The sequence below is a fragment of the Diadema setosum genome, chromosome 18 (assembly GCF_964275005.1).
Source record: "Diadema setosum chromosome 18, eeDiaSeto1, whole genome shotgun sequence".
Classification (NCBI taxonomy): Eukaryota; Metazoa; Echinodermata; class Echinoidea; order Diadematoida; family Diadematidae; genus Diadema; species Diadema setosum.
Genome location: NC_092702.1, coordinates 27034603 through 27058992, shown reverse-complemented (window position 1 = coordinate 27058992; position 24390 = coordinate 27034603). Strand labels below are relative to the sequence as shown.

Here is a 24390-nt window from a genome sequence, read left to right as displayed (position 1 = left end):
GACAAGATTAAATGCAAAGTGACGTTGCACAGTTAATTCAGGACTGTGATGTAGTAGATTATATATATCCAGGCAAAAGTTACAAAATTTCTTGATGCGCAATGTAATTATGCTTGGACATTGATAAAGAATTCTAAAACAATGCTAATGAAGTCTTTGGCACAAGTGGTGAATATCAGAGTGCAATGATAGAATGGATCTGAACATCTAGCTGTTTTGTGATCTAGAATGTGATGTGTGATGTCATCTGCTTAGCTCATCCCTAGTCATCTACACGTGTAGGTGGCATATATGCTGTGTTGAAGGTGATGCGTGTTATTCTGAAAGTTTGTTGATCTGAAAATGAAATATGGGTATTCATTTTGAATCACACAAATTCCTTGTTCCTGTAGATGTTTGTTAATCCAAAATAAGATATCAAATGTTTCTCTGAAAATTTGTGGTGTTATTCCAAAGGCTTATTATTTTGAAGGTTTGTCATTATGAATATGAAATAAGATTTGTTATTCCGAAGGTTTGTTAATCCAAAAATGAATTAAGATTACAGTAGTTAGATTCCAAACATTTGTTAATCCGAAAATGAAAAAAAAAAGTTTGTTATTCTGAAGGTTCATCAATCCAATAATGAAATGAGGTTCAATTATCAAAAAAAAAAAATAAACAAAAAGAAAAAGAAAAAAAAAAGGCTCATACTAATGAACCTTCGGAATTATGAACGTTTTTTTTTTTTTTCATTTCCAGATTAATGAATCATGAACCCTCAGAACAATGGACCTTATTTCATTTTCGGAATAATGAACCTTCGGAATAATGAACTGCAACCTTTTGGAGCAGTGGGACTGTGTGCTGGGTGGTGGTACAATGTAGATGCATACAAAATGTAGCTTGTAGAAAATATGACACATAACGCATGCTGCGTACACAGTATGCCATTATACTTCTGCTATTGTTTAGAGTAGGCTTCACTGAATCTGTGTTTGTCTAGATGTATGAATGGACTGTCTTCCTAGGTTCCATAATTTGGTATTGAGGGCATTGATATCTAATAATATGCTATAATTCATTGTAGATCTGATCAATTACTGCAGAAGTGGATATTTTCGTGTGAGTAATTGTTTGTACTCGGCCGGGTTAAGTGAATTTTGCATGCTTTTAATGATAATAATAATATAATCATCAAATTTATAAACTGCAAAACCTATAGGCATATATTCTGCTGCACTGCAAAAGCTTCTGATGTACTTGATAATAATAGACAGTTAAATGAAGAGATGTGTTTTGAGTTGTGATTTAAAGACTGCCACAGTTGGGGATTTTTCTAACTTCTAATGGTAGGTCATTCCACACGTTTGGAGCTGCACAGGCAAATGCTGGGTCTCCCAATGTTTTTTTTGTTTTGCATGTTGGAATTTGTAAAAGAAGAGTGTCCTTAAAACTGTGCAGGTTGTGAGTGTGTTTGTGAGATTTAAGCACTAATAATTCAGAAATGTAACTGGAGGATTGACCAATGAGTGACTTGTATACAATCAACAGAATCTTAAACAATAATTCCGCAGAATCAAAATATGAACTAGTATCACATGTAGGCAGCAAAAGTCTCCACACCATGAAAATTTCCACTTTTCCAGTAAGCATTAATTACAAGTTGTATGAAACAACTTAGAGCTCTCTCCACACTGTCATTTGACATTAATTCTGCCGTTTGCTGTAAATATCAACTGTGCCTGCAAGCTGTAAATATCAACTGTGCCTGCAAGTGTAAAGTACAATAATGATATTAAGTATTTCAAATTGGCCTCTTCGCAGAAAATCAAATTAATCAAACTCTCTTGTCAGTGAAACATTTTTACATTTCTTTGCTGTTTGATATGCACTTGTTACAAAACTTTTGATACCAACATGTATACATGTTTCTGTGTGTTTGTGTGTGTGTGTGTGTGTGTGTTTGGTCTTATGTGCACTTTTATGGGTTTGTGTGTTTTTGCTATTTTCTTTTATATGAATTGAGTAGAAAATAATGTATGGAGTACCATTTGAATTTCCCATGAACTACGCAACATGTCCTCCATGAAATAATCATTACATCACAGATGCTTATCCAAGTGAATTTAAAAACCAACATGCCTGTTGGCATGAATTACTTTTTGCCTATTCATGCCCAACGTTGAACTGCGCACTGGCTTATTGAGTGTCAGGAATTGTATCAAGACATACACAAGTAATGAAGAGACAAATATATGAATATGTACTTGCTTGTATTGCCATCATTGTTTCATTTCATCATTTTGACTACACTAACCTACAAAGGTAGTTAATTAATGTCAGTTTGATACATAAAGTGGAAATTTTATTGATGTGAAAAGAAGCAAGCGGTCATAATCTATAGATAATACAAACATGAGTCATTTTCATTCAAATGTATATTCTTTCACTTTTCATTTTCAGCACTGCTTGTATTATTTGCATAATCCTAGAAGCACAGTTATTGATGTTTTATCGAAGAAGCGGAGCATATGTTTTGCCGGTTATGATTTCTTATTTGTTTGTGTTTTTGAAATGTACAATGTAATTCTTTAGATATGTTGTCACCTGTTTACTTCATAATGCATTTCACTTACAGTTTAGATTTCATCAACTGAGGACTAAAATGCTGGTACACCTGCTTAAAATTCTTGGATTAAATACCCATATGTCTCACAAGATAACAGTGTCTGTACATTTCATTTGATTATTGATTAACTCTTAATTTGTTTTGTTTTTTTCCTTTGAAACTTGTGTTAACAAGATTGTCCAGCAGTTGATTGGCACTGCAGAACAAATGTGACGTTGCAGAAAGGGACTCAGGGAAACCTGTTTCAGAGTTTAATCTGAACAGATCTTATCTAATTGAATTTAATCTACAAACTTGTAGTCATGTTTATTTCTCAAAGACTGGTCATATGTTTTGTGCTAAAGCACACTACAGTATCTGCAGGTTCTCTTAGAACATGCAGCAAGCATCTCTGTAAAGTGAAGTATTATTTGTGTCACACAGCAAAATCTGTGCCCAACCAAGGTCTTTATTGCCATAATGGCATGGTCACATCAGCAGAGAACTAAATTTGGTTTACTGAAATTTACTGTTATATTAAAACCTTGTTTTCTTTTATTTAATGAGCCCTTTAACCATTATCTTTTGTGAACTGTTGTTAAGTGTCATCACTTTATGTTTTGATTTGAATAGATATTGTTTGGTTTACAAAATACTTCACTGCAATGTTCAGCAAATGTTGTAATTGACAGAGACTAGTGTTTAATGACTACATTTACACCATTTGGCATGAATATTTTGTAGCTGTCTGATGATTGCACTATCATGTAATAGCATCTACTTTTCATATCTTCAAAAATATTAAATCAGATTATATACATTCTCCTTTTATTGTTAGAGTAAAGTAAACATTCATATCAGAATCACCATATACTGTAAGATAGCAATAATCCAAATTTATTACATGTAAGCTACAAACATCATTGCTCATATGTCAGTTCTGATTTCTCTGTTCTCGCTTAGTTAGCATTGCTATGATAAATTTTCAGCAACACGTGAACTTTATTAATATTCATTAAAAACTTAAATTTCAGTCTCATGTACAGTGTACATGTAGTCTGATATTTTCTGCTCTAGATCAAAATGAGAGAATACAATGTCCTTACTTTCCAGTAAGAGTTGTTTCAGGATAGTTTGAAAGAGTTTTTGAAAATACATTTTTGTATCTCTTCTGGTCATCATATCATTAGTAACCATGATCAGGTTGATTAACTCCCTTTTTTTTTTTCCTCCAGGGTGACAGAATCACAGTATTAATGACTCGAAAACAAAGACAGAAAGCAGACAGAAAAAAACACGCCTGGTAATATGAAGTCTTGATTCATTACACACACTCCATTTCAGAGCTCCTCTCCGTCGAGCATCCAGCCGCCAAAGTCCATCGGTCGCCCAGCCAAGCCGGGCACCAAGATCGGCAAACCAGCTTCCCCCGCCTCCAAAGACCCATCTCCCGGCTCCGCCCCGGCCCCGTCTCCGCCCGCCGCCAGTGCCGCAGAGCCAGTGGCGGCGGTGTCCGGCGGTAGCTACAGCGAGGAGGCCTCGTCCGAGGAGATTGAAGGGATGAGACTGGAGATCAAAGACCTGCAGGAGAAACTGGAGACGCTGAAGCTGAAACGGCAAGAGGACCGCGCCAAGCTGAAGGAAGGGGAGAAGATGCGTATCCAGCTCCAGCAGGTGAGTGGGATGCGGTCCCAAACACCGGAAGACTTCTACCTAGTTATGTGGAGTTTGGGTCTAAGGTTTTTGAATGGCCAACTCAGTTGAAAAGCTGACTGCTAAAAATAGGTGCAATCATGGATGAAACGCATACTATATGAAGTGTTTGATCGCAAAATGAGTTAACTTCATATAATGCAAGTTAAGCTGCTAAAAAAAACAAAGAAAATGATCAGAAAATATGGGATGTTTTTATCCATCACTTTGAGACAATTCCATGTTTGGATGGGCGTAATGTTAGACACATAACTATCTCCATCAGGCAAGGTGTGATCAATTGTAAAGACTCTTGCAAATATTGTGTATGAATCCTGTGACGTAGTGAGTATATTGAATGACTGGATGAATTCACTGATTGATGTATGTTGAAGGGGTGAAGATACAACTGCGGTGTATCCGACCGTAGATATATTGTATGTAGATGCTATGTCAATTATGGAGACTTCCGTGTCTTAGTGTCCTGGTAAGAATGTATTGTTGCATAAAAGGCACTCCAAATGATTCTTCCTTTTAACAGTTCTTGGCCTCATAATCAATCAGTCATGCCTATTCTCTCTCTGTGTCTGACTCTCTTTTCTTCTTTGTTATCTTTTTCTGGGGACTCTCTCCCATCTCTCTCTGTCTGTCTGTGTTAAACCAATTTCTTTCCTCCTATCTCTGTTTCCCTCATTTTTTTTTCACCCTGTCTCTTGTCTTGTTCATCCTCTCTCCAACCTTTTCCCCTCTTATGTTCGTATGTTTTATTCTTATGTTTCATATGCTCTATTCTTTTGTTGCATATGTTCTATTCTTGTATTTCTTAGGGCGAGTATGTTCTATTCGTATGTTTTATATGTTCTATTCTTATATTTCATATGTTCTATTCTTATGTAGAATATTTTCTCTTCTTATATTTCATGTTTTTATATTTCATATTTTATATTCTAATGTTTGGTATGTTCTATTCTTATGTTTCATAATTTTCTTCCCCCTCCCTCTCTCTGTGCTTCACCTCTTCCACTCCATCAGCTCCAAGAGTTCAAGACCAAGATGATGGAAGCCAAGGTGGACCTGGAGCGCCAGCTGCAGGAGGCTAAGAAGGAGGCTCGGGAGGCGGTGGAGGAGAAGGAGCGCTACCAGGAGGAGATGGCGGGCGTGGCAGAGACCATCGAGATGGCCACCCTGGACAAGGAGATGGCTGAAGAAAAGGTGAAGAATCGATTGTCATCTCTGGGGCAATCATGTCTCAGAAAAGTTCTTCAAGCCAATCTAGTCAGTGACATTGTGTGCTCTGTAGATCTCTCCCTGTCAGTCTTTAATGTTCAGACTCTTGAGAATGTCGTGCATACCACGTATCAATGACGAAACTAAGATATATCTGGTATAGATTTTCTTTAAGTAAGTATTCAGGTCATTTTGTGCTTTAAGAATGATTAATGCATGTCTGTGTATATGGCATCAAGAATGCACTGAATGATACCCTTGTCATACCTTGACTTGTTTGAGGCATGAGCAACAGCTTGCAAAATTGTATGCAGCTGTTTTGTATAATGACAATGTCTTAGTTTGTATGTTGTCCCATTTCCATTCTATTTTCTCATGTCTGTTTGTTTGTTTGTATGTCTGTTGCAGTCTGACTCTTTGCAGCAGGAAGTTGACACCCTCAAGGAGAGGGTGGAGGAGTTGACCCTTGACCTTGAGCTCCTACGCAGTGAAATCGAAGAAGGAGGTAATGAAATCTATGGGTGGTGTTAATTGTAGTTAGTCTCAGGAGTTGATCATTATCAACATTGAATTTAGATGATCTACATTTTCCCTTGTTTTGTTGTTATTTGAAAGGACTTGATGACTCAGTGTATTTAGTTTTAATCACAGTAGATGTAGCATGAGGTGAATACTGAATTCAAATTCAAATTCAAAGTAACATTGATTTTCTTTAATGCCAAATCATTATAATGAATGAGCAAAGATATGTTTGTGACATTCCAGTACTATCGTGGTAGAGCCCTGTTGGTATAAAAAATTTCAGCTATGCACCTGTCTTTGTCCTTCTATACTAGTTCATGCTCAAATGCTTTGATTTAAGAAATATATTGAAGGTTGCAGCAATATGAAGTAATTCAATTGAGGGAAGGGACATCTTTGTGTAGTCAAGTATCATCACTCTATGACAAGGTAGGAAAAAAATGCCATAAAAGTTTTTCCTGTGGTTTTACGTCTTGTTGCTGATAGGCACGGAGGGGGCATCCGCCAACTACCAGTTGAAGCAGCTTGAGCAGCAGAATGGACGTTTGAAGGAGGCCCTCGTCAAGTGAGTACTGCTCAGACTTTTGTGGAAAGTAACATATGCACATTAACAAACCTGCTCATTTGTATGTGCTGCACATTGGTGTGGTGAAATCTGAGATATGAAGATAGAATTATAGATAGAATTGTAGATAGATAAATAGATAGATAGATAGATAGATAGATAGATAGATAGATAGATAGATAGATAGATAGATAGATAGATTTGTATGTGTGGCACATTGGTCTGGTGTAATCTGAGATATGAAGATAAAATTATAAAGATAGATAGAGATATAGATAGGTAGGTAGATAGATAGATAGATTTGTATGTGTGGCACAGTGGTCTGGTGTAATCTGAGATATGAAGATAGAATTATGAAGATAGATGGATAGATGGATGGATAGATGGATGGATAGATAGATAGATGGATAGATAGATGGATGGATAGATAGATGGATGGATAGATAAATACATTGATGGATACACACAGTAGATAGATGGATAGATAGATTGATTGATAGATGGATAGATGGATAGAGATAGTCAGGAAGATTCAGGTAGACATATTAGTAGAAAAATAGACTAACAGACAGGTACACAAAATTCATGTAACAGCAAGAGCAAGAGAACAAGATAGAGATTCAGAGTGAGAAAGCACCTGAAATGTAACTCATAGTGGAATAAATATGTGTTTTTAGATTTTCATTCTTTAAAGATAATAAAAAGTTTCGGTACCTCAAAAGTTTCCCTGAATTTCCGTGTGTCAGGTTAAAGTACCTTTCAAATAACTAACACTGTGAGACTTACTCGCCCCAAAGTGCTCACATTTCTTAGTAATCATGCAATTAACTGCGACCAACAACCCCATACGCATAGCGACCAGCAGCCCCATACGCATAGCGTAATGGGGCTTCGCATTGTAGCATTCATTATCATGACAGATTTAGTATTGCGGGTAAATATCAACTTAAAATCCAAAAATTCTTCAATTTGAAGACTTACCAATTAAGTTGAAGTCTTGTAAACAGGCTTCGGGCAACGTTTGGTTCTGCCAATAGTCCCTTTCTGTTCGAATTGATGACTGAATGTGACTCTGTCGAGAGGACCTTGGGAGAGCTACATAATACACTGATTACTACGGCCAGCGCATACGCACACATCACATGCGAACAGATTTCAAATCCACGAACGGATAAGATGTTTGTGTGCGCATGCGCTGGCCGTCAATTCAGTGTAGCTCTCCCAAGGTCCTCTCGACCGAGTCACATTCAGTCATCAATTCGAACAGAAAGGGACTATTAGCAGAACCAAACGTTGCTCGAAGCCTATTTTCAAGACTTCAACTTAATTGGTAAGTCTTCAAATTGAAGATTTTTTTGGATTTTAAGGTGATATTTACCCGTGATACTAAATCTGTCATGATCCTGTAAGCTACAATGCGAAGCCCCATTTAGCTATGCGTATGGGGCTGCTGGTCGCAGTTAGCTACTCAGTATGCGTATGGGGCTGCACGCTGCTGGTCGCAGTTACCATGCAATAATGGTTTCGTACAATACGTGTGCTACTTCGCCGCCGTACGGCGGCGGTTCTGGTACGAAACCATTATTGCATGATTACTAAGACATGAGAGCACTTTGGGGCGAGTAAGTCTCACACTGTTAGTTATATGAAAGGTACTTTAACCTGAAACACAAACTAAGACAAGGAAGTTTAGGGAAACTTTTGAGGTAATACCAAAACTTTATATTATCTTTAATCCTTCTTTTGCCAATGTGTCTTTTGTCCACAAATTTTACACACAAACCTATGGACAGTAAATTAATGTGGTATGCAAAGGGTTAATTGCCTTCTTTTCTCTCTACCCCTTTCTCTGTCCCTCCCGTTTTCTCTGTCTCATTTTCTGTCTCTCTGTCTGTCTGTCTGCCTGCCTGTCTGTCTGTCTGTCTGTCAGGCTCCGTGATCTGTCCAACACAGAGAAGCAGGAGCACCAGAAGGCAGAGAAAGACAAGGAGAAGCTGACCATGGAGCTCAAGGACATCAAGGCACAGAAGGACAGTACCAACAAGGCACTCAAGGTTAGAGGTCACACCCCTTACTTATATGTGACCTCTACACATTAACAACATGTGTCACATACTCTTTTTTGGGGGCGGGGGTCCTCTATAAATGCTTATATTTTTCATCAATACCACATTTTACTGGCTAATTCATTTAAAAGGGTTTGTTCGACAAAACGGAACACACACACACACACACACACAAAAAAAAAAAAGTGACTGTATGACAATATTCTTCCAGTTGAATTGTAAAGAGTAAATCTAAAATGTTCATGTCAATTCATACAGTTTTGTTGTAGTTAGTCAAGAACATGCCCCCATAATAACACGTGTCCTGATCTACTTTGCCTATATTGTTCATGCTTCATTTTTTCTTCGGGAGTATTTCATATACAAGAGTGTATGACTGCATTAGGAGATTCATTAATCATTTAATTTTGTGGATGTACTATCATGCAGGGTTCGACATTAGTGATGGCCCATTGGCCTGGGGCCATCAAAATAGATGTTGGGCCACCACATTTTAAGGAAAAGTATGTTTTTGTGGCCCGATCAGGCCCACCAAATTTAATTCTCTGGCCACTAGAAGAAAAAAGTTAGTGTACAGCCTTGCATTATGCATTTCCTCTCATTTTTTTTCCTACCCTTTCTACTTTGCCCATAGGATGCTGAGAATACCATCATCGAACTCAAGGAGCAGGTAGGCTTCCGTGTATTCATGACTTTTCTTGAATAATAATAATAACAATAATAATATGAATTTATATTGTGCCAAATCCACTCTGTATAAGAATGCTCAAAGTGCATACATATTTACTTCTATTATCGCGATCTCCGGATACATTATTTTCTACCAGCACTGACAGTTCTCACTCTCCACTCCATTAGGAGCATTCCAGCCAGTTGCCATTTCACATGTATGATATGAGATAATCAAATATGAACATGTACTAGAAAATCATAGTTCAGTAGCATTTTGCTTGTTACATTGCTGATGGACCTGCAGTTCTGGATCTGAATGTTCCAAGGAGTTGCTTTTCCTGCCACAGTACAGGCTTTATTTATATCAGGGGTTATCATTGTGGTTTGTCAGTAATCAATTAACAGAGATGCCAGAGTACTTTCGTGCAATATTTTGTACTGTTTTTTGCCAAAAATATGGCAGGTTTAATGGAAAATACTAATATTCCCAAATAGTATTACTACACATATTTATGGCAGGTATATACCTTTTCAGCCCTCAGAATACTGCACTGCTGATTATAAGGTTGGCATCCCTGCATTCTGCATTTGTAGAAAATATGTAGAAAATGTAGTAGACGTACACTGTATCAAGAGTTTCATGTGGTATGATCTGTCAACAGTCACTTAATCCGTTGAAGACTAGTCCCAAGTATACTCAGGCAGGTCTCTATGGGAAATGTGTGTTATAGCGAAATTAGCTCGTCCTCAATGGGTTAATAATCAGCTGCTGTGATTGTTAATTATTGACTCCTCGAAGGTGGATGCTGCCCTCGGAGCTGAGGAGATGGTGGAGACTCTCACGGAGAAGAACCTGGAGCTGGAGGAGAAGATCGTTGACATAGAAACGACCATGGCTGACCTGGTGAGCTGCGTCAAAAAAATAGGCATGACGCCTACATCGGCACATTGTCTGTTTGCTCATGAGTGGCCTCCAATGAGCAAGCCTGTCTAATTTATGCCAGGGGAAATGTTTAACTTGTTGGGATATGTCCCACGAACTGTATACTCCGAATATTTTGCGAGGTTTTTATTTTCGCGAATTTTGCGAGTCAGGTTCTTTTCGCGAATTTAAAAACACATGAAAATATTGACTCTTATCCTGATATGAATGGGATGTGCACATTTACATTTCTCCGTTTGGTCCAGTACTGTATGATCGCGAATTTAACCACTTGTGAAATCGTCAGGAAGTCCCAATTGGCGAAAATTTAGATGATATGGCGTATACAGTATATGTCAGCAAACAGCCTCCTAGTATATTCATAAGCTATGCTTCTATTTTTAGCAAGTTAGCAACTCACAAACATATGGTCTCGATAGTGGGAATTGCTACATTTTCTCACAAGAAGGGGTAATAATTCTTTCTTTCTCATTCTTCAATTTGGTTCTCAATTGTGAATTCAACACCCTCATAATTGTCAAACAAGTCCCAATGGCGAAACAGATGGTTGTATACACAAAGTCAGATTTAAAACACTGTAATTCATGTTGCCATAACTGGGGAGTTACAACATGAGAAAAAAAAGATGATTCAGTTGGTTGTGCGTTGGGTGCATTGCTATGTCAGTGCATAAATTCACAATTATTAGTTAAGCCTCCCCCCCCCCCCACCAATCCCCATTATGGCTGAAACAAACATAAATGTAAAAAACAGCCCCCAAAATGAATCGGTCTATACAGTACTTCCCTGTGCTTATACCTTCCCTCAAGATACTTAATTCATCAAATGCCAGAAAATGGTGGGTGCTATGCATATAAAGGGAACAGGTTAAAGCAGTAACGCTCAACATCTTTTCATTTTCTGTGTCTGTGTGTGTGTGGCGCCCTCACAGGAAGCCTTGAACGACATGAACGAGGAGCTGCAAGAGAACGCCAGGGAGACGGAGCTGGAGCTGCGAGAGGAGCTGGACATGAGCAAGAGCCAGATCGCCCAGTACCAGCTGAAGCTGTCCCAGGCCCAGGACAACCTGTCTGACCATCAGGAGACCATCGCCAAGTTCAGGCAGCTGACCGCTACCCTCCAGGTGCTGTGATGCTGTTCTGTCTCTTTTTGTGTCTGTGTCTGTGTGTCTCTCTCTCTCTGTCTATGTGTGTGTGTGTGTGTGTCTTTATTTTATCTTTACATGTATATAATGATCTGCTGCCTACTCTTTTTCTTCATGTGTTCTCTCATTTGTCATGTTTTGTTAATAGTTACTCATGAGTTGCGCCTTTTCACTTCTTCCTGTAGAAATGTCACCCTTGTTATCTTGTTAGAACTTTTTTGTGATAATTCTCTCAATTCTTTTGAATATGAGAGTGGCTCATGCCTTTTGCCTGTGTATACCTGTTGGTTTAAATTTTTTTCCTGGAGGTTTTGTCCTCTGTCTGTACTTCTTGATGGTTAAACTGATTTTGTTTTATCATTTTCTGCTTGGTATTCTATTTGGGCATTTTTGCTTCCTTTTCTTGTAATGGTACTCTTGTCTTCAACAATACTGTCTAATATAGTTTTGTCCATTGCCTGATTTTACCTGATATACATTGACTTTTCTTTTAAAGTTTACAAATGTCATCAGCTTAATTCCCTTTTTCTGAAAAAGTTCTTTAAACAATTCCTTCTACCATCCATCGTCTGAAGTTTGTTTAGTTTGGCTGCTCTTAGCAGTCTTTGATCTTGAAGTGCTTATATACATGGCTTTTTTCTGCAAAATTTGATTCTGTTTATAACGTGGCACCTGTGCCTTTTCATCATTAAACATCCCCTTAATCTTTTAAGCTGTCTTCCATGGTATCCTTTTTTTACTTTAACGTATCACTGTTGAGATAACAAAACCTTGTATCTCAAAAATGCCAACTGTTCGAGAGAGTGAAAAAATGTGGCAGCCAAAGGATTGGCTGCTATGGGATCACCTTTCCTTTGACACACCGTGGTGGCTTCATATTACAGTTACTCCAAAAAAGTGGTTTTCACCCAAATTTAGGACATAAGGTCTTGTCATTCCACCAACGATATGCCATTTCAGGCTTTGTAGAGGTACTTGCTGTATTCTACGAATTAAACTGCCATCTGTCAGCGAAATAAGCTCTTCTTTGTCTCTTCTGTTCCCATGAACTTTGCAGGAGAAGAACCGTGACCTGATCAATGAACAGCAGTCAGGTGAGGCATCATCCTCTCCATCCGAGGTCCCTGCATACGACTTCAGCACCAAGTTTGCCGAGGCTAAGGCTCAGTCCAAGGTGAATACTTTGACTCTGGGATTCTTTTCCTGATATTTGTGAATATTTTTCTCAATGAAATTCATTATGCTGTCTGTGTGTGTCTTACTTTTCTTTCATTCCTTCTTTTTTGCTTTTCCTCTGTTTCTATTTCCTGTCTTTTTTCTTTTTTTTTCTCTCTCTTTCTTTCTTTGTCTGTAACTTTCTTTTGCTCATTCTATGTGCTTAAAAGATTCATGATTATCATTTCTGTCACCAGATTAGTGTAATCCTTTGTATTTTCTTAGTGATCACTCAAAAAAAAAAAAAGAAATCAAGAAGTAAAACTGTAATTGTGATATGCAGTCTTGCCGAAAGCTGTACCAAAGACATGTCAGTTTCTCCACATGCTATACATTTGCACAGGCGCTGATGTTATGCAAAGTAAAGTGGACTAGCTCATGTTGGCATGGATGCTTTTCTAGTAAATGAAGTTTATTTGTTAGTGAACATGAGACTGTTTTAACTGGGCTTTCTTTTTCTTTGATTAATTTTGCTCTCCATTTTTGTTTGTTGGTTTTATTTTATCTTTCTTTTTCACCAGGCCATTGAGGTAGAGCTTCATAAGCTGGAGGTAAACCAGGCCAATGAACATATCCAGCTACTGACAGCATTCATGCCCGATTCTTTCCTACGTAGAGGAGGTAAGTCAGGGAATATCAGACCTGCTTAGTCTCCTGACTCTGATGTGGCCTAGCAATCATGGGCCAGAAAGGCCATTGAGGAACATAGATCCCTACACATTGATAGGAGTCAATATCAACATTGGTCAGGGGAAACACTGAATCACTGTGAATAGCAAATTTTTACTGTTTTGCTGACTCCCAGTATTTACCACATAATTTAATTTAAATTCATTTATTACAATTTTTGCCCCAGCTGTTGGAAATGTAACAATTTGTTTTCATAGAGCAAGGTAGAAGGTAGCCAGTTGGGTCCAAAGTTTGGCAGTGTACCTGATCTTATATGTTTGCCTATTGTTTTGCCAACAAATTTCCAGAATTTAGGGGTTTATGTTTATTGATTTGGATTTAGGTTAGGGCGTGGGAAAAGTTTTAAGCCTCAGGATTCTGATTTTGGTCATAGAATGTTAAAGGAGGCCTCCGGATGATTTTCAGCCTTTTACATTTGAACAACTATAAATTAGTTATACCGAGTACAGAGTTTCAGAATTTATTGTTATTGGGTTGAGGAATGAGAATGTTTTCAAAATTTACAACAAATTGAATGAACAAGGATCATGACATGGCAGCCTCACCAAAGAATGCAAAGAAGCAGAACAAAAGAAGATGCCATGCATATATTCTACACAGGTGAACTTGTTAAGCAAGTGGTATCGTAATGGAATTACACTGCTACATTTCTGAAATATGTGAGGCTCCTATGTCATCAACACTGTTCAGTGTAATATGAGATTTTTCAGGGTATTGTTCCTCTGCTCAAGGACCACAATAAATTCCACACATCTATACATGGAGCTGTCGATTTATGTACTTCATGATTTGAAATTGTGAAAATTGTCTGGAATATGAATGTTAGGAATGATATCTGATAGAAAAAATTGAGAAGACATCTTTTTAATCATGCATTGTTATATTGTTGGACATGTGTGCTCAGCACAGCATTTTGCCTTTTAACTGTCAGGTGACCATGACTGCATTCATGTGATCATGCTGGTCTCCAGGATGTTGGCCAAGGCCCAGCTGTTGGTCAACCACATCAAGGACAAGGTGAGTGTTGATACCACATGATCTTTGACACTGGAGGTTACTGAAGAGAGGGGGGGGGGGGGGGGGGGTAAGGGATCCTCTAGAGGTTGACTTCAATATGAGTGGCCCAGAACTTTGCAAAGCACCTGCAGGTTTGTGGAATTAAAGACCTTCGAAAGCAATTTCATCATAAAGCTTTGTAAAACAGAGATTTGCTCACCATTGCATTCTGATGCTTTAGATAGGTGTTGTATTGCTGAGTACGAGTGAGGGGTGTAACAATTATCTCACAGAAATTGCTATTTGTGTGTGCCCTATTTGCTTGTAATTATTCACTGCCATATGAACAAATATCTGTGGTTTATGGTAATCAAAACAACAAGGTATTTATTACAATAAAAAATACAGATGCATCAATGTTCAATCAACAAACTCCACCATTGTGATATGATCAGTGACCTTAAGATGAATGACTGGCAATATTTTACCAAAAATGAAGAAATTTACAATGAGTACATTATGTTTTTTACATCTCAGTGAAAAGGTCCAAAGACAAACTTAGTAGAATTTGTCAGAATGCATTTAGTTCCACCTGCACTGGTATGCAAAACAGACCAAGACAAAACCGTGGAAAGTGTAGTGTGATATTTGTTCATTTCATTTTCATTCAAATTCAACACGGTGGTAAAAGGAACTTGCTCTGCCATTGGCTGTTATTGTGCAAGTCCGTGCATACATTACAATATAGCAGAAAAAAACATAGATTCAGTAGATTCAGTGTATAATGATGATAAAAACCAGCAGACACCTTTTTTTTTATTGCAAGGCAGTTTAATCAACATCTTCAAACATCTTGCTCCCTCAAAGGCTGACATTCCGGAGAACCTGGACCGGGATCAGGTGCTTCGTCACAACCATGGGGAGCAGCTGTCCTTCTTCAACGCCCTTACCTTCCACATGCACAGGCTGCGCACCATCCTCAACAAGTACAACACGTGAGTTGCTCATCTCCATCTTTTTCGCTCTCGTATTTCCAGGCTCTGCATTCAAGTCCAGAGAAGCTTGTCTCAGGCTGACTTCCTCACCGAAATGACATATTGTATATGCTGTTATTTTTGCGTACAGATATTTTTGCGAATGATGGAAGTCATAGACATTTTCGTGAGATATTGTTTTTTGCAAATTGATGCCAACACTACCGTTAATGCAATATTACCAAAGCGCATGGAGACATTTTCGCATGATGTTAAATTCACGATCCAACTGTGATTTGCAAAATTCGCGATAATTAAACCCTTTGCAAAAATAGCAGCTTACACAGTATCAAAACCTTTGCTTTGGAAAAAATTGTTTTGCTTATTGCATCCACTGACTCTCGATATGGATATTTGATATGTGCTCTTGACTTTGAATTGTGGCTTTCTGACAGCAAGAAAATGCTTTCAAATCATTTCTTTCCTAAAATGTCAAATATTGTCACTGTTTGATTGCAGTGCATTAGATCAAATTAGAGAGCAGAGAGGTTTATAGTTTGTATTTTTAGTGAAGTGCACAGTCGGATGAAATTCATTGCCGAGTAGTGGTATTGGCACTGAAACAACTGCCGGTGTAGTGGTCATAGTAGGTTTAGTAAAAGGCAATACTCTGCGATTCCTAATAGTAGATGTTGTTTCTCACAAAAAGAAAAAAAATGTTGTACCATGCATTCTTCTACAGTCTTCATCCCACATGGTTGCAAAATAGCCTTGTTTTCCTCAGGAGCAGGTATTAGATCAATATGTAATCAAGCAGAAAACTACATCTTAATGTGTACAAATTTTATCTGTGGGTGTAGAATGAATTAAACATGTTGAATCAAGTATTACAAATGATAGTGAGTTTGGTTTATGCATTAAGTTTCTTATTGAATGTAGTTTGGGCCTCCTGTGTCTAAATGTAGTGCCTGTGTTTAAGATGTGTGTATTTTGTTTCACATAGTGCACTGAGCACTTGCAGTGTGGAGCTGTTCTGCAAGATTGGTACCCTGTTTCCGGAGATAGCTCCACATGAGCGCTGTGTGGACCACATGCTGGATCTGCTGAAAAAGGATCAGGTCAGTTGCACCAGTCTTGTCTCAGATCAGATCCATGCAAGTTTGGGAGGGTTCCAGGACCATCGTTATGGTTTTTGCGCCTGAGATACAGTTTGTATGGGTAATCTAAATTAGATTGCCTAAAAGCTTGTCGCAAATGCAAGAAAGTTTGGAGAGTTTAAAGTGATTACCTTAGAAAGACCACTTTGTGTGTGCTCCTAGCCCTCTGTCATTCAACACCCCCCCCCCCCCTTGTGTACCACCATCCACCATACTGACCATGCACACAGACCTGTACTGTGTGTATAGACCGATTCAAGCGACTGTTCATGGAAGTGCGCCCTCTTAAGGCGACGCCATAACTGGGGGCCAAACAGGCCGGGTCGGCAAGCGCCCTGCGTGCATGGCAAGGGTGCCAGCGGCAGCCAGTGCTTTTACCACCCGGCGCCAGCCGGCCAGCTAGCTATCTCTGGCGCTGGCAGCGATCGACGCATCTGGATTTGTGACAACTAGAGTCTACATTTTTTTTTTTTTTTTTTTTTTGCGCAAGCTAATAAAAAAAAATAAACAACTTAAATACACCGACTATGAGCGAATGGGTAGATGACATACGGCTGCAGCCAAAACTTGAATTTCAAGGTAAATATCGGTACGATCCGTGAATGTTTGTAGACTGGATTTCTTTGGCGATGACTTGGGTACTCGCGTGTAAGCCCCGTATATTCACATTTGTGTATTAAAAGAGAATAACAACCGCTGGCGAGAATTATTGCTAGGCGCAGGCAGACGTCTTGCTAATAAGCCTAGGCTGTTGACAAGTTAACTGATATAATTAAATACAAATAATGAATCTTGAGCTAGATATGGTGCAATAAATTGCAAGCTATCAACTAACTTAACCTTTTTAGGGCACGCTTTTGCCTTTGTACTCGGGAGTGTCGGGCCAGCAGGGTAGAATCTGTCTAACGTTAGATCTTGTCTAGAAATCTAGGCAAGAGTCCAGACTAGATGTAGACCTATTGACTTCTAGAACCCTACATCCTATATCATTTTCGGTCGTCGATAACTTCAGGCAAGCCTAACTAAGTAAACCAAACGGAATATAAATCTAGGCGTTGCTAGGCCGTATATGCCTACGACTACAACCAAAACTTCGACTGTTTTAGGTCTAAGTTACCTTGCATAACATCACGCTAACGCCTAATACATTGTATTATAATCTACAAAAGTGATTTCTAAATCATACTTTCTTAGTATGATTATGAAACGGATGTTTGTCACCATCCATGGTTTAATATTTATAAGTATCACTTTATCAAAAGTCAAATTCAGAGTTCCAGGCCAAAATTGAATATGCCTATGGTCAATTCAGTGCTGAACATTGAAGAAGTGAAAACAATATAAGAATTTAATGCATCTTGAAACATTTTATTTAGCTGTAGTGTAGGCTGTAAAATGTTTGTCATAATAATAAAGTCTAGCCAGGAAGAGTATTCTAACTTTGGCAAGTAGGACACCAAGGATAAAAAAAAAGTAAATTTTCAAATTCTTTGATCTAAACTTGTCTTCTAAGATGAACAACATATTTTACGAATAATACATTATGCAGTGATAACCTAATTAAACGGAGAATCTAGTAGACATAGTTTGTTTCGAAATCTCTAAATTTTTATACCGTTGTATTTCACTTAATTGTCTTTAATTTTGCCTTAATTTATCATGCGTCAGCGGTGTCTGAATTTCACACACTGCAGCTTCCATTTCCGTTTTTTTTTCTGTTATTTGTGCACCCAACAACTGCACAATGTGTTTTGCTGATCCTTCCTTTGAAGCTTTCAAAGTAGATCAATATGTCTGAATCACTCAATTTGTCCAAAAGAAAGGCATTAAAAGCCGCTGAATGACTTTTCCACAGTGAGTAAACAATCACAATATTAGCGCGGCGCCGGCGGTCGCCGGCCGCGGCGCAGCGGCCGCGCCCGGCTAACTATGCGCGATGGGTACGCTAGGCTGCTGAGCTGCAAGTGCAACTCGCTGGGTAGCTAGCTCGCTGGGAGCTAGCCCCCGCTGGCCCCCAGTTATGGCGACCGTTATAGCGCCGCTAGCGGCGGTAGGTGAATAGGCCATCGAAATTGAATCGGTCTATAGCATGAATGACAAAAGCTGCTTTGAATGGCTCATCTGAGTTGGATAATTCCACTTCTTGAAATTCTCCAAAACTAGGAAAAGATATCTTTATAGAAGACCCACATACGTACATGTATGTAGGCCTGTTGTTTACTGATTAGTTATCTCCAATTCCTCCCTTATCTGCCACATCTGCATCCCCCCCCTAAAAAAAAGAAAAGAAAAATGAAAAAGAACGAGACATGAAAACTCGTCACATTGAGGACGAGTTAGGTGATACGCTTGTGGTCATCAGATGACAGTCATCTGTGATCGACAAAGAAAAGAATGTGATATAGGCACCTTGAAGTTATATTGAGCGTGCATGCGAAACCGTTTCTGTAACCACTCGGCCACGGGTCATCCACGGAAATGGTAAGACAAAAAAACAACAACAATGTATAGATATAACAGGGGGAAAGTCAATGCCCACTCAACTAACGTGGCCGTGTGAACATCTATTGCATTGCTAGACGGAAAAGCGGCCTTGTAACGACTGAGGTCGCTATGCCATTTCTGGCAACTTGGGAAAAATACGTCCCGCAGACATAAAACCTATAATCGGGTGGTTTTGATACCTTGCCTTTAATCACAATTTTCAATGTAATGACGTCATCAAATTACAAAACAATGACATCGTCTTGAAAGACAATTGTTCAAAGTACAACACCTCAGTCGTCGTCATTACATACTATGATCGCTTTGACAAAGTCAACCTGCAAAATTTGCTGCAGTCGAAGCAATGTGGTCTCCAACACACAAAAAAGAGGGATATGGCGTGTGTGTGTATCTCTGTGTGTGTATAGGTGCGTTTATATACGAACGTGATTTCTACATGGACGAATATGTAATACAAAATTGAAGAAAAAAAAAAACAGTAAAGTATCTAAGTATTTTGTTTCGTGATCTTGTGGGGTTCGAACCCGCAACCTCACGTCTCTGAGAAGTCGCCTTTAACCACTCGGCCACACGTCTCGACGGGAAAATATGGGGAACGTTATGGACTTGAAAGACAGTTGTTCAATGTATAACACATTCATCGTACGTTGTCAGTTTGCTACTGACACGACAATCTACCACATGAACATGAGGCAGGTATTAGTACCTGTATGAAATTATTATAGGCATGGTTATCAAATTGCCCTAAAATTTCCTTATAATTGCCTTATTTTTACACACAGTTATGCTATCCCTTTAAACTCGTCACAGTTTAATTAGAATCATTAACATCATACATTAGTACCTTATTCAGTTCCATAGCTGATCACGTTTGCTAATCAATTAAGATTAATTGTCTAGAATGTGTTATATGGCCAACCTGTATACACACGTATATACACACACACAATGCTAAATGTATGTATCAAACATCTGTAACACAACTTTGAACTAACTGTAGGAATTATCGCTGCACTTTAATATCATCCATACTTTTTATCACTATCTGAAACTCCACAAAAACCACTAAATGACAAATAATCATCAATACAGAAGACTGAATACCTTTTTAAAAATGTATAGCTTGTTACATGTATAAATCAGCACAAAGTAACCACGACTACATTGTGTTACTGAATTGATATGAACAAATTTCACTTTGTTAAATATACTATATCAGTTTGAAAAGCCCAGCCTGCAAAATTTTGCAGCAGTCGAAGTAATGCAGTCTCCAACGCAAAACAAAGGTGTACTGTGTGAGTGTGTGCGTATAGGTGTGTTTACATGCAAACGTGATTTCTACATGGACGAAGGTGTAGTACTCCATTGAAGAAAAAAAGTAAAAAAAAAAAAATTATTTTCTTTCGTGCTCTTGTGAGGATCGAACCCGTACGTGTGCAACCTCACGTTTCTAAGACGACGCCTCTAACCACTCGGCCATACGTCTCGACGAGAAAAGTAGAGGAACGTAAACTTATGTACGTGAAAGATGAATCAGGAATCGTTTGGTCCGCATTCCATTCTCATTTTCAGTTTTAAACTGCAAAATTGTCAACCTCATGAGAAGATTTCAAAGAACAAAATGCATGATTACTGCAGCTTATTGTCTCAGCTACAACATACTTAAATTTCAGAGGAAATGAAGCAAAATCAGCTGAGATAAAGGTGCTTAAACGTTGTCAAGTCAATGGATGGTTTTAAAAAAAATCACCTCCCATAGACATAACACGTAAACTTGTCCGATTTTGCATCTTTACTTTCAATCACAATTTAAAGTATGATGACGTCATCAAATTTCAAAACCATGACATAGACTTGAAAGGCAAATGTTTAAAGTACAACATATGTGAATTTGGGATAATATTGAGCTTAAACAACAGAGATACGAGCAAATGAATGTCAGAAACAGTACCTCAAAAAAATCAATTCCACTTTTTTGATTTAAAATGACGATATGATGACGTCATCGCGTTTTCCTGGCAATATTGATACTAGCAATGTTATTTACAATTCACATACTTTTGTAATATGCAATAGAAATATAGGGTCAACGGACGATTTAAAGAGCTATGGCTAAATAAACAAAGACATGTTTTTTCACTATATTTGCAGAAAGACGCGCACGTGGAATTTCAACTTTGACGCCAGTGCATTCCTTTGTTATAGGTCGAAATCGATCGAAAATCAATGGATGTTGTTACTCAAAGTATCAGGAATCCAAATCAGTCAAAAAAATTGCATTTTCATGTTGCTTACGCCCTCTGCGCGCGAAATTGCGCGGACGGACGCGCACGCGAGAAAATGTTTGAAACGCTTAAAATTGTCTGAAACTTCGAGATTTCCCATTGGGAAGTCGTTTTGAGCCTTTTAAAATTTTGACGCGCGCGTACGCGCGCGTAATGAAGACCTGGGTAACTAGCGTTAAAAGGTAAGATAGAGCGTGACCTGAACTTCATGTCCACCGAAAATGATACAGAAATGACATCTAGTTATGAAGTTATGATCGATCATGTGACAAGGTCCGAAAATCACAAAATGGCGCCTAGATGACGTCATAGATATGTTACTGTCATGAAAACCTTATTGTGGCTAGATTTTGTCATGAGACATGTTGACTGAAAATTTCATGTCATTCCGTAATGTCATTGTTGAGATATTGACGACACAAAATTGTCCAGAAAGAAAGAAGAATAAAAAAAAATAAAGAGAGATTTTGACAATCACAATAGGTGATACGCTGATAGCGTATCACCTAACAAGGAATTACCATTTGCACAGACTTATTGTATACATGTGTATGTGGTGTAAAAGTGAAACACATTTACACTAGTTGGTTTGAAGAATTCTTTTGATATTAAAGATGCTTTCATTTCTCCACCAATCTCCCACAGCTGGATGAGAACGTTTCCATGGAGAACCTCCAGAGGGCCATCGAGTACTTTGAGCATCTCTACAGCGTGCACCTCCTCCAGGAAGAGATCGACAACACCGCCCTCATGTCCGACCACATCGCCATTATGTCTTCCGCATCGGACTGCGTCGCCCTGGAGATCAGGAAACTTCGGGTGCTCATGCAGGTACATGTATGACAGGATGGGAAAGTGTGTCTTTCCCAGTCAAAAGCCTGATGGTGATATGGACATTGCATGTGTGGACTTCTTGCTTGGGTCTTCTTATGTGTGAAAAGTAAACAATTTCAGTATTTCTTGACCATTTATTCCAGAGTCTTCTTTCACAAAAGACTACTAAGGAATGTAAATATATCATAATTATCATAATTTATAAACTGTCAGCTGTGTGGATTGACTGGTTACCATTGTATAAATATTTCCCAAACCCTTGATGTGCGCCTGATACCATTTACCTGTGACCTCAATTTGAATTTGTACATTTTCTATTCAGATTTGAAAAAACAACAAAACAAACCCCACCCCACCCCCCAAAAAAAAACACACCAAAACAACAAAAAACAAACCATTGGCTGGCATATTTTATTTCAGTTATTACTAGCCAATCATACTTAAACTCGGCTGATACATTCATTTTTTTTGCCCATTGATATCAAAGTTTTCAAAGTACCTTCTGTACAAGAAATAGTTTCAGTGGCTTCATATCACAGTCCTGCTTTCACCTCTTGATCCTAATAAAGGAGATAAAGAGTGGTATGTGTGTTGAGAAATAATTCAGTCATACAAGAATAATGTTTGAGCATTGTGCATTTTTTGAATAGGCCAATCAGGAGACAGCCGATTTCTCCATCCTTCTCCGTGACATGGACAGCACCAACACTGACCTCAAGCAGTTTGCTAGGATGGTGAGTTTGCATAATGCCAGTTTTGTCTTCTTAAAGGGGAAGTTTCCCCAAGTGTATGTGGGGATTGATTGAATGCAGCAATATTAGTAGAACACATCAGTGAAGTTTACTCATTCAGAAGTTATGAATTTGTGAAGTTTCAATACTGCCATTGCCGGATAAGGAGAGTACGGCAATCATGCTTTTTTATTCATTTATTTATTTTTTCAGTAGGGCAATGATACTGAAACAACAAAAAGGACAATCCAACATATTTTGATATTTCTAGCAAAATGCAAGAGCACTTAACTAACCTCTTTCAAAAGGCAGGGGGAATATGACAGTATTACAGTGGAAGTAATGGTGTGTATTTTTCATAGAACCTGAAGTTTGCATGCTTAATATCCAGCATGAAAACTAGTGCATACTGCGGAAAGATGTGGAATAATTTACATTGTGTATGTTGGGTAAATCCCACATGTTGAGGTAATTTTCAAAGGAATAGACAAGAGACTGCCCCATACGACAAACATTGCATTATATACATGTACATGAGATTCAGTTCAGCAAGTATGTCAGATAATCCAATTCAGTGAATTTTCATTTAAAATCAGGAAAATCGCTTAGCTTGAAAATTTATTTTTAATAAATATGAAAGAAAATGAACCCAGATATCAAATATAATCCATTCAAACTAACAATCAGTTTCAGTATTCAAACTGAGACCCAACATGATTTTAAATGACATGGGACTATTAGAAGTATGGCACAACAAGAGGGAGTAGCATGTTGTACTTACCAATGCACTCTCGTGTTTCATGCTTTCTCCCAAGATCCGGCGACGCCTTCCCAACCAGTCAGCTGAATCCTCCATGGAGGGCCCCACCCCCGGCCCAACCTCCATCTCGTTCGGAGTCGATGTAAGTCGAAATCTGGTGGAGATGTCCCGTCATCATAGCTCTCATCAGCTTCTGTCATGATCACCGCAGCACTTTCATCAAAAAATGGGAAAAAGCCACCACCAAATCATGCTCATTTGGTCACGATAAAAAAAAAAAAAAATACTCCATTGTTTCCCTTGGAATCACTTGATCTTACGAATTTTCCCTTTTTTTTTTTGCTTCCACCTATTACAGCAAGCCCCTCCCATCTCTTTTGGAGTCGACGTAAGTCTTGCCCTACTTTAAGTTTGTTGTATGTTAGTGGTCAGCCAACAATGGTAAGCATTTTTAATTTCATAACAGTGAGAGCTGTCTTCCCAATTCATAAAAAACAAAAGAAAAGTTTGTCACTCTTATTATTCTCTGTGCTATTGCTCCAAATTTTTTCAGCTGGCCACAGTAATGTGAGTTGCTATAAAACTTGTGGGAAAGGTACCGGTCAAAATTATACCAATTTGAGAGCCTTTTTGGTGGCAATGTCTTGATAGAGTTAACATTTGCACATTCATAACTAACAAAATATGCTTTCTGCATAACTAACACCCTTCTCAGTTGTAACTAACCAGTTGATAAAATGCAACAGATGATAATAATGATAGTAATAAATGCGACAATACAAATCAAAAAGATATTTCTTCAATCCATTCGAAGCAGTATTT

The 24390-nt window shown here is 38.3% G+C and overlaps 1 protein-coding gene across 2 annotated transcripts in view; it reads left to right on the top strand.

The window, feature by feature from the left end:
* The window catches only part of LOC140242027 (dynactin subunit 1-like), a 66024-nt gene that overhangs the window by 8752 nt on the left and 32882 nt on the right, over positions 1 to 24390 (top strand). For both annotated transcript variants that reach the window (XM_072321773.1, XM_072321772.1), the window contains 16 exons: positions 3935 to 4264; positions 5315 to 5494; positions 5918 to 6014; positions 6518 to 6596; positions 8527 to 8650; positions 9297 to 9332; positions 10134 to 10238; positions 11209 to 11400; positions 12479 to 12595; positions 13158 to 13257; positions 14258 to 14343; positions 15190 to 15317; positions 16300 to 16414; positions 21889 to 22074; positions 22728 to 22811; positions 23624 to 23710. In XM_072321773.1, coding sequence (XP_072177874.1) covers positions 3935 to 4264; positions 5315 to 5494; positions 5918 to 6014; positions 6518 to 6596; positions 8527 to 8650; positions 9297 to 9332; positions 10134 to 10238; positions 11209 to 11400; positions 12479 to 12595; positions 13158 to 13257; positions 14258 to 14343; positions 15190 to 15317; positions 16300 to 16414; positions 21889 to 22074; positions 22728 to 22811; positions 23624 to 23710 — 2046 coding nt within the window. The remainder of the gene's footprint in view (positions 1 to 3934; positions 4265 to 5314; positions 5495 to 5917; positions 6015 to 6517; positions 6597 to 8526; positions 8651 to 9296; positions 9333 to 10133; positions 10239 to 11208; positions 11401 to 12478; positions 12596 to 13157; positions 13258 to 14257; positions 14344 to 15189; positions 15318 to 16299; positions 16415 to 21888; positions 22075 to 22727; positions 22812 to 23623; positions 23711 to 24390) is intronic.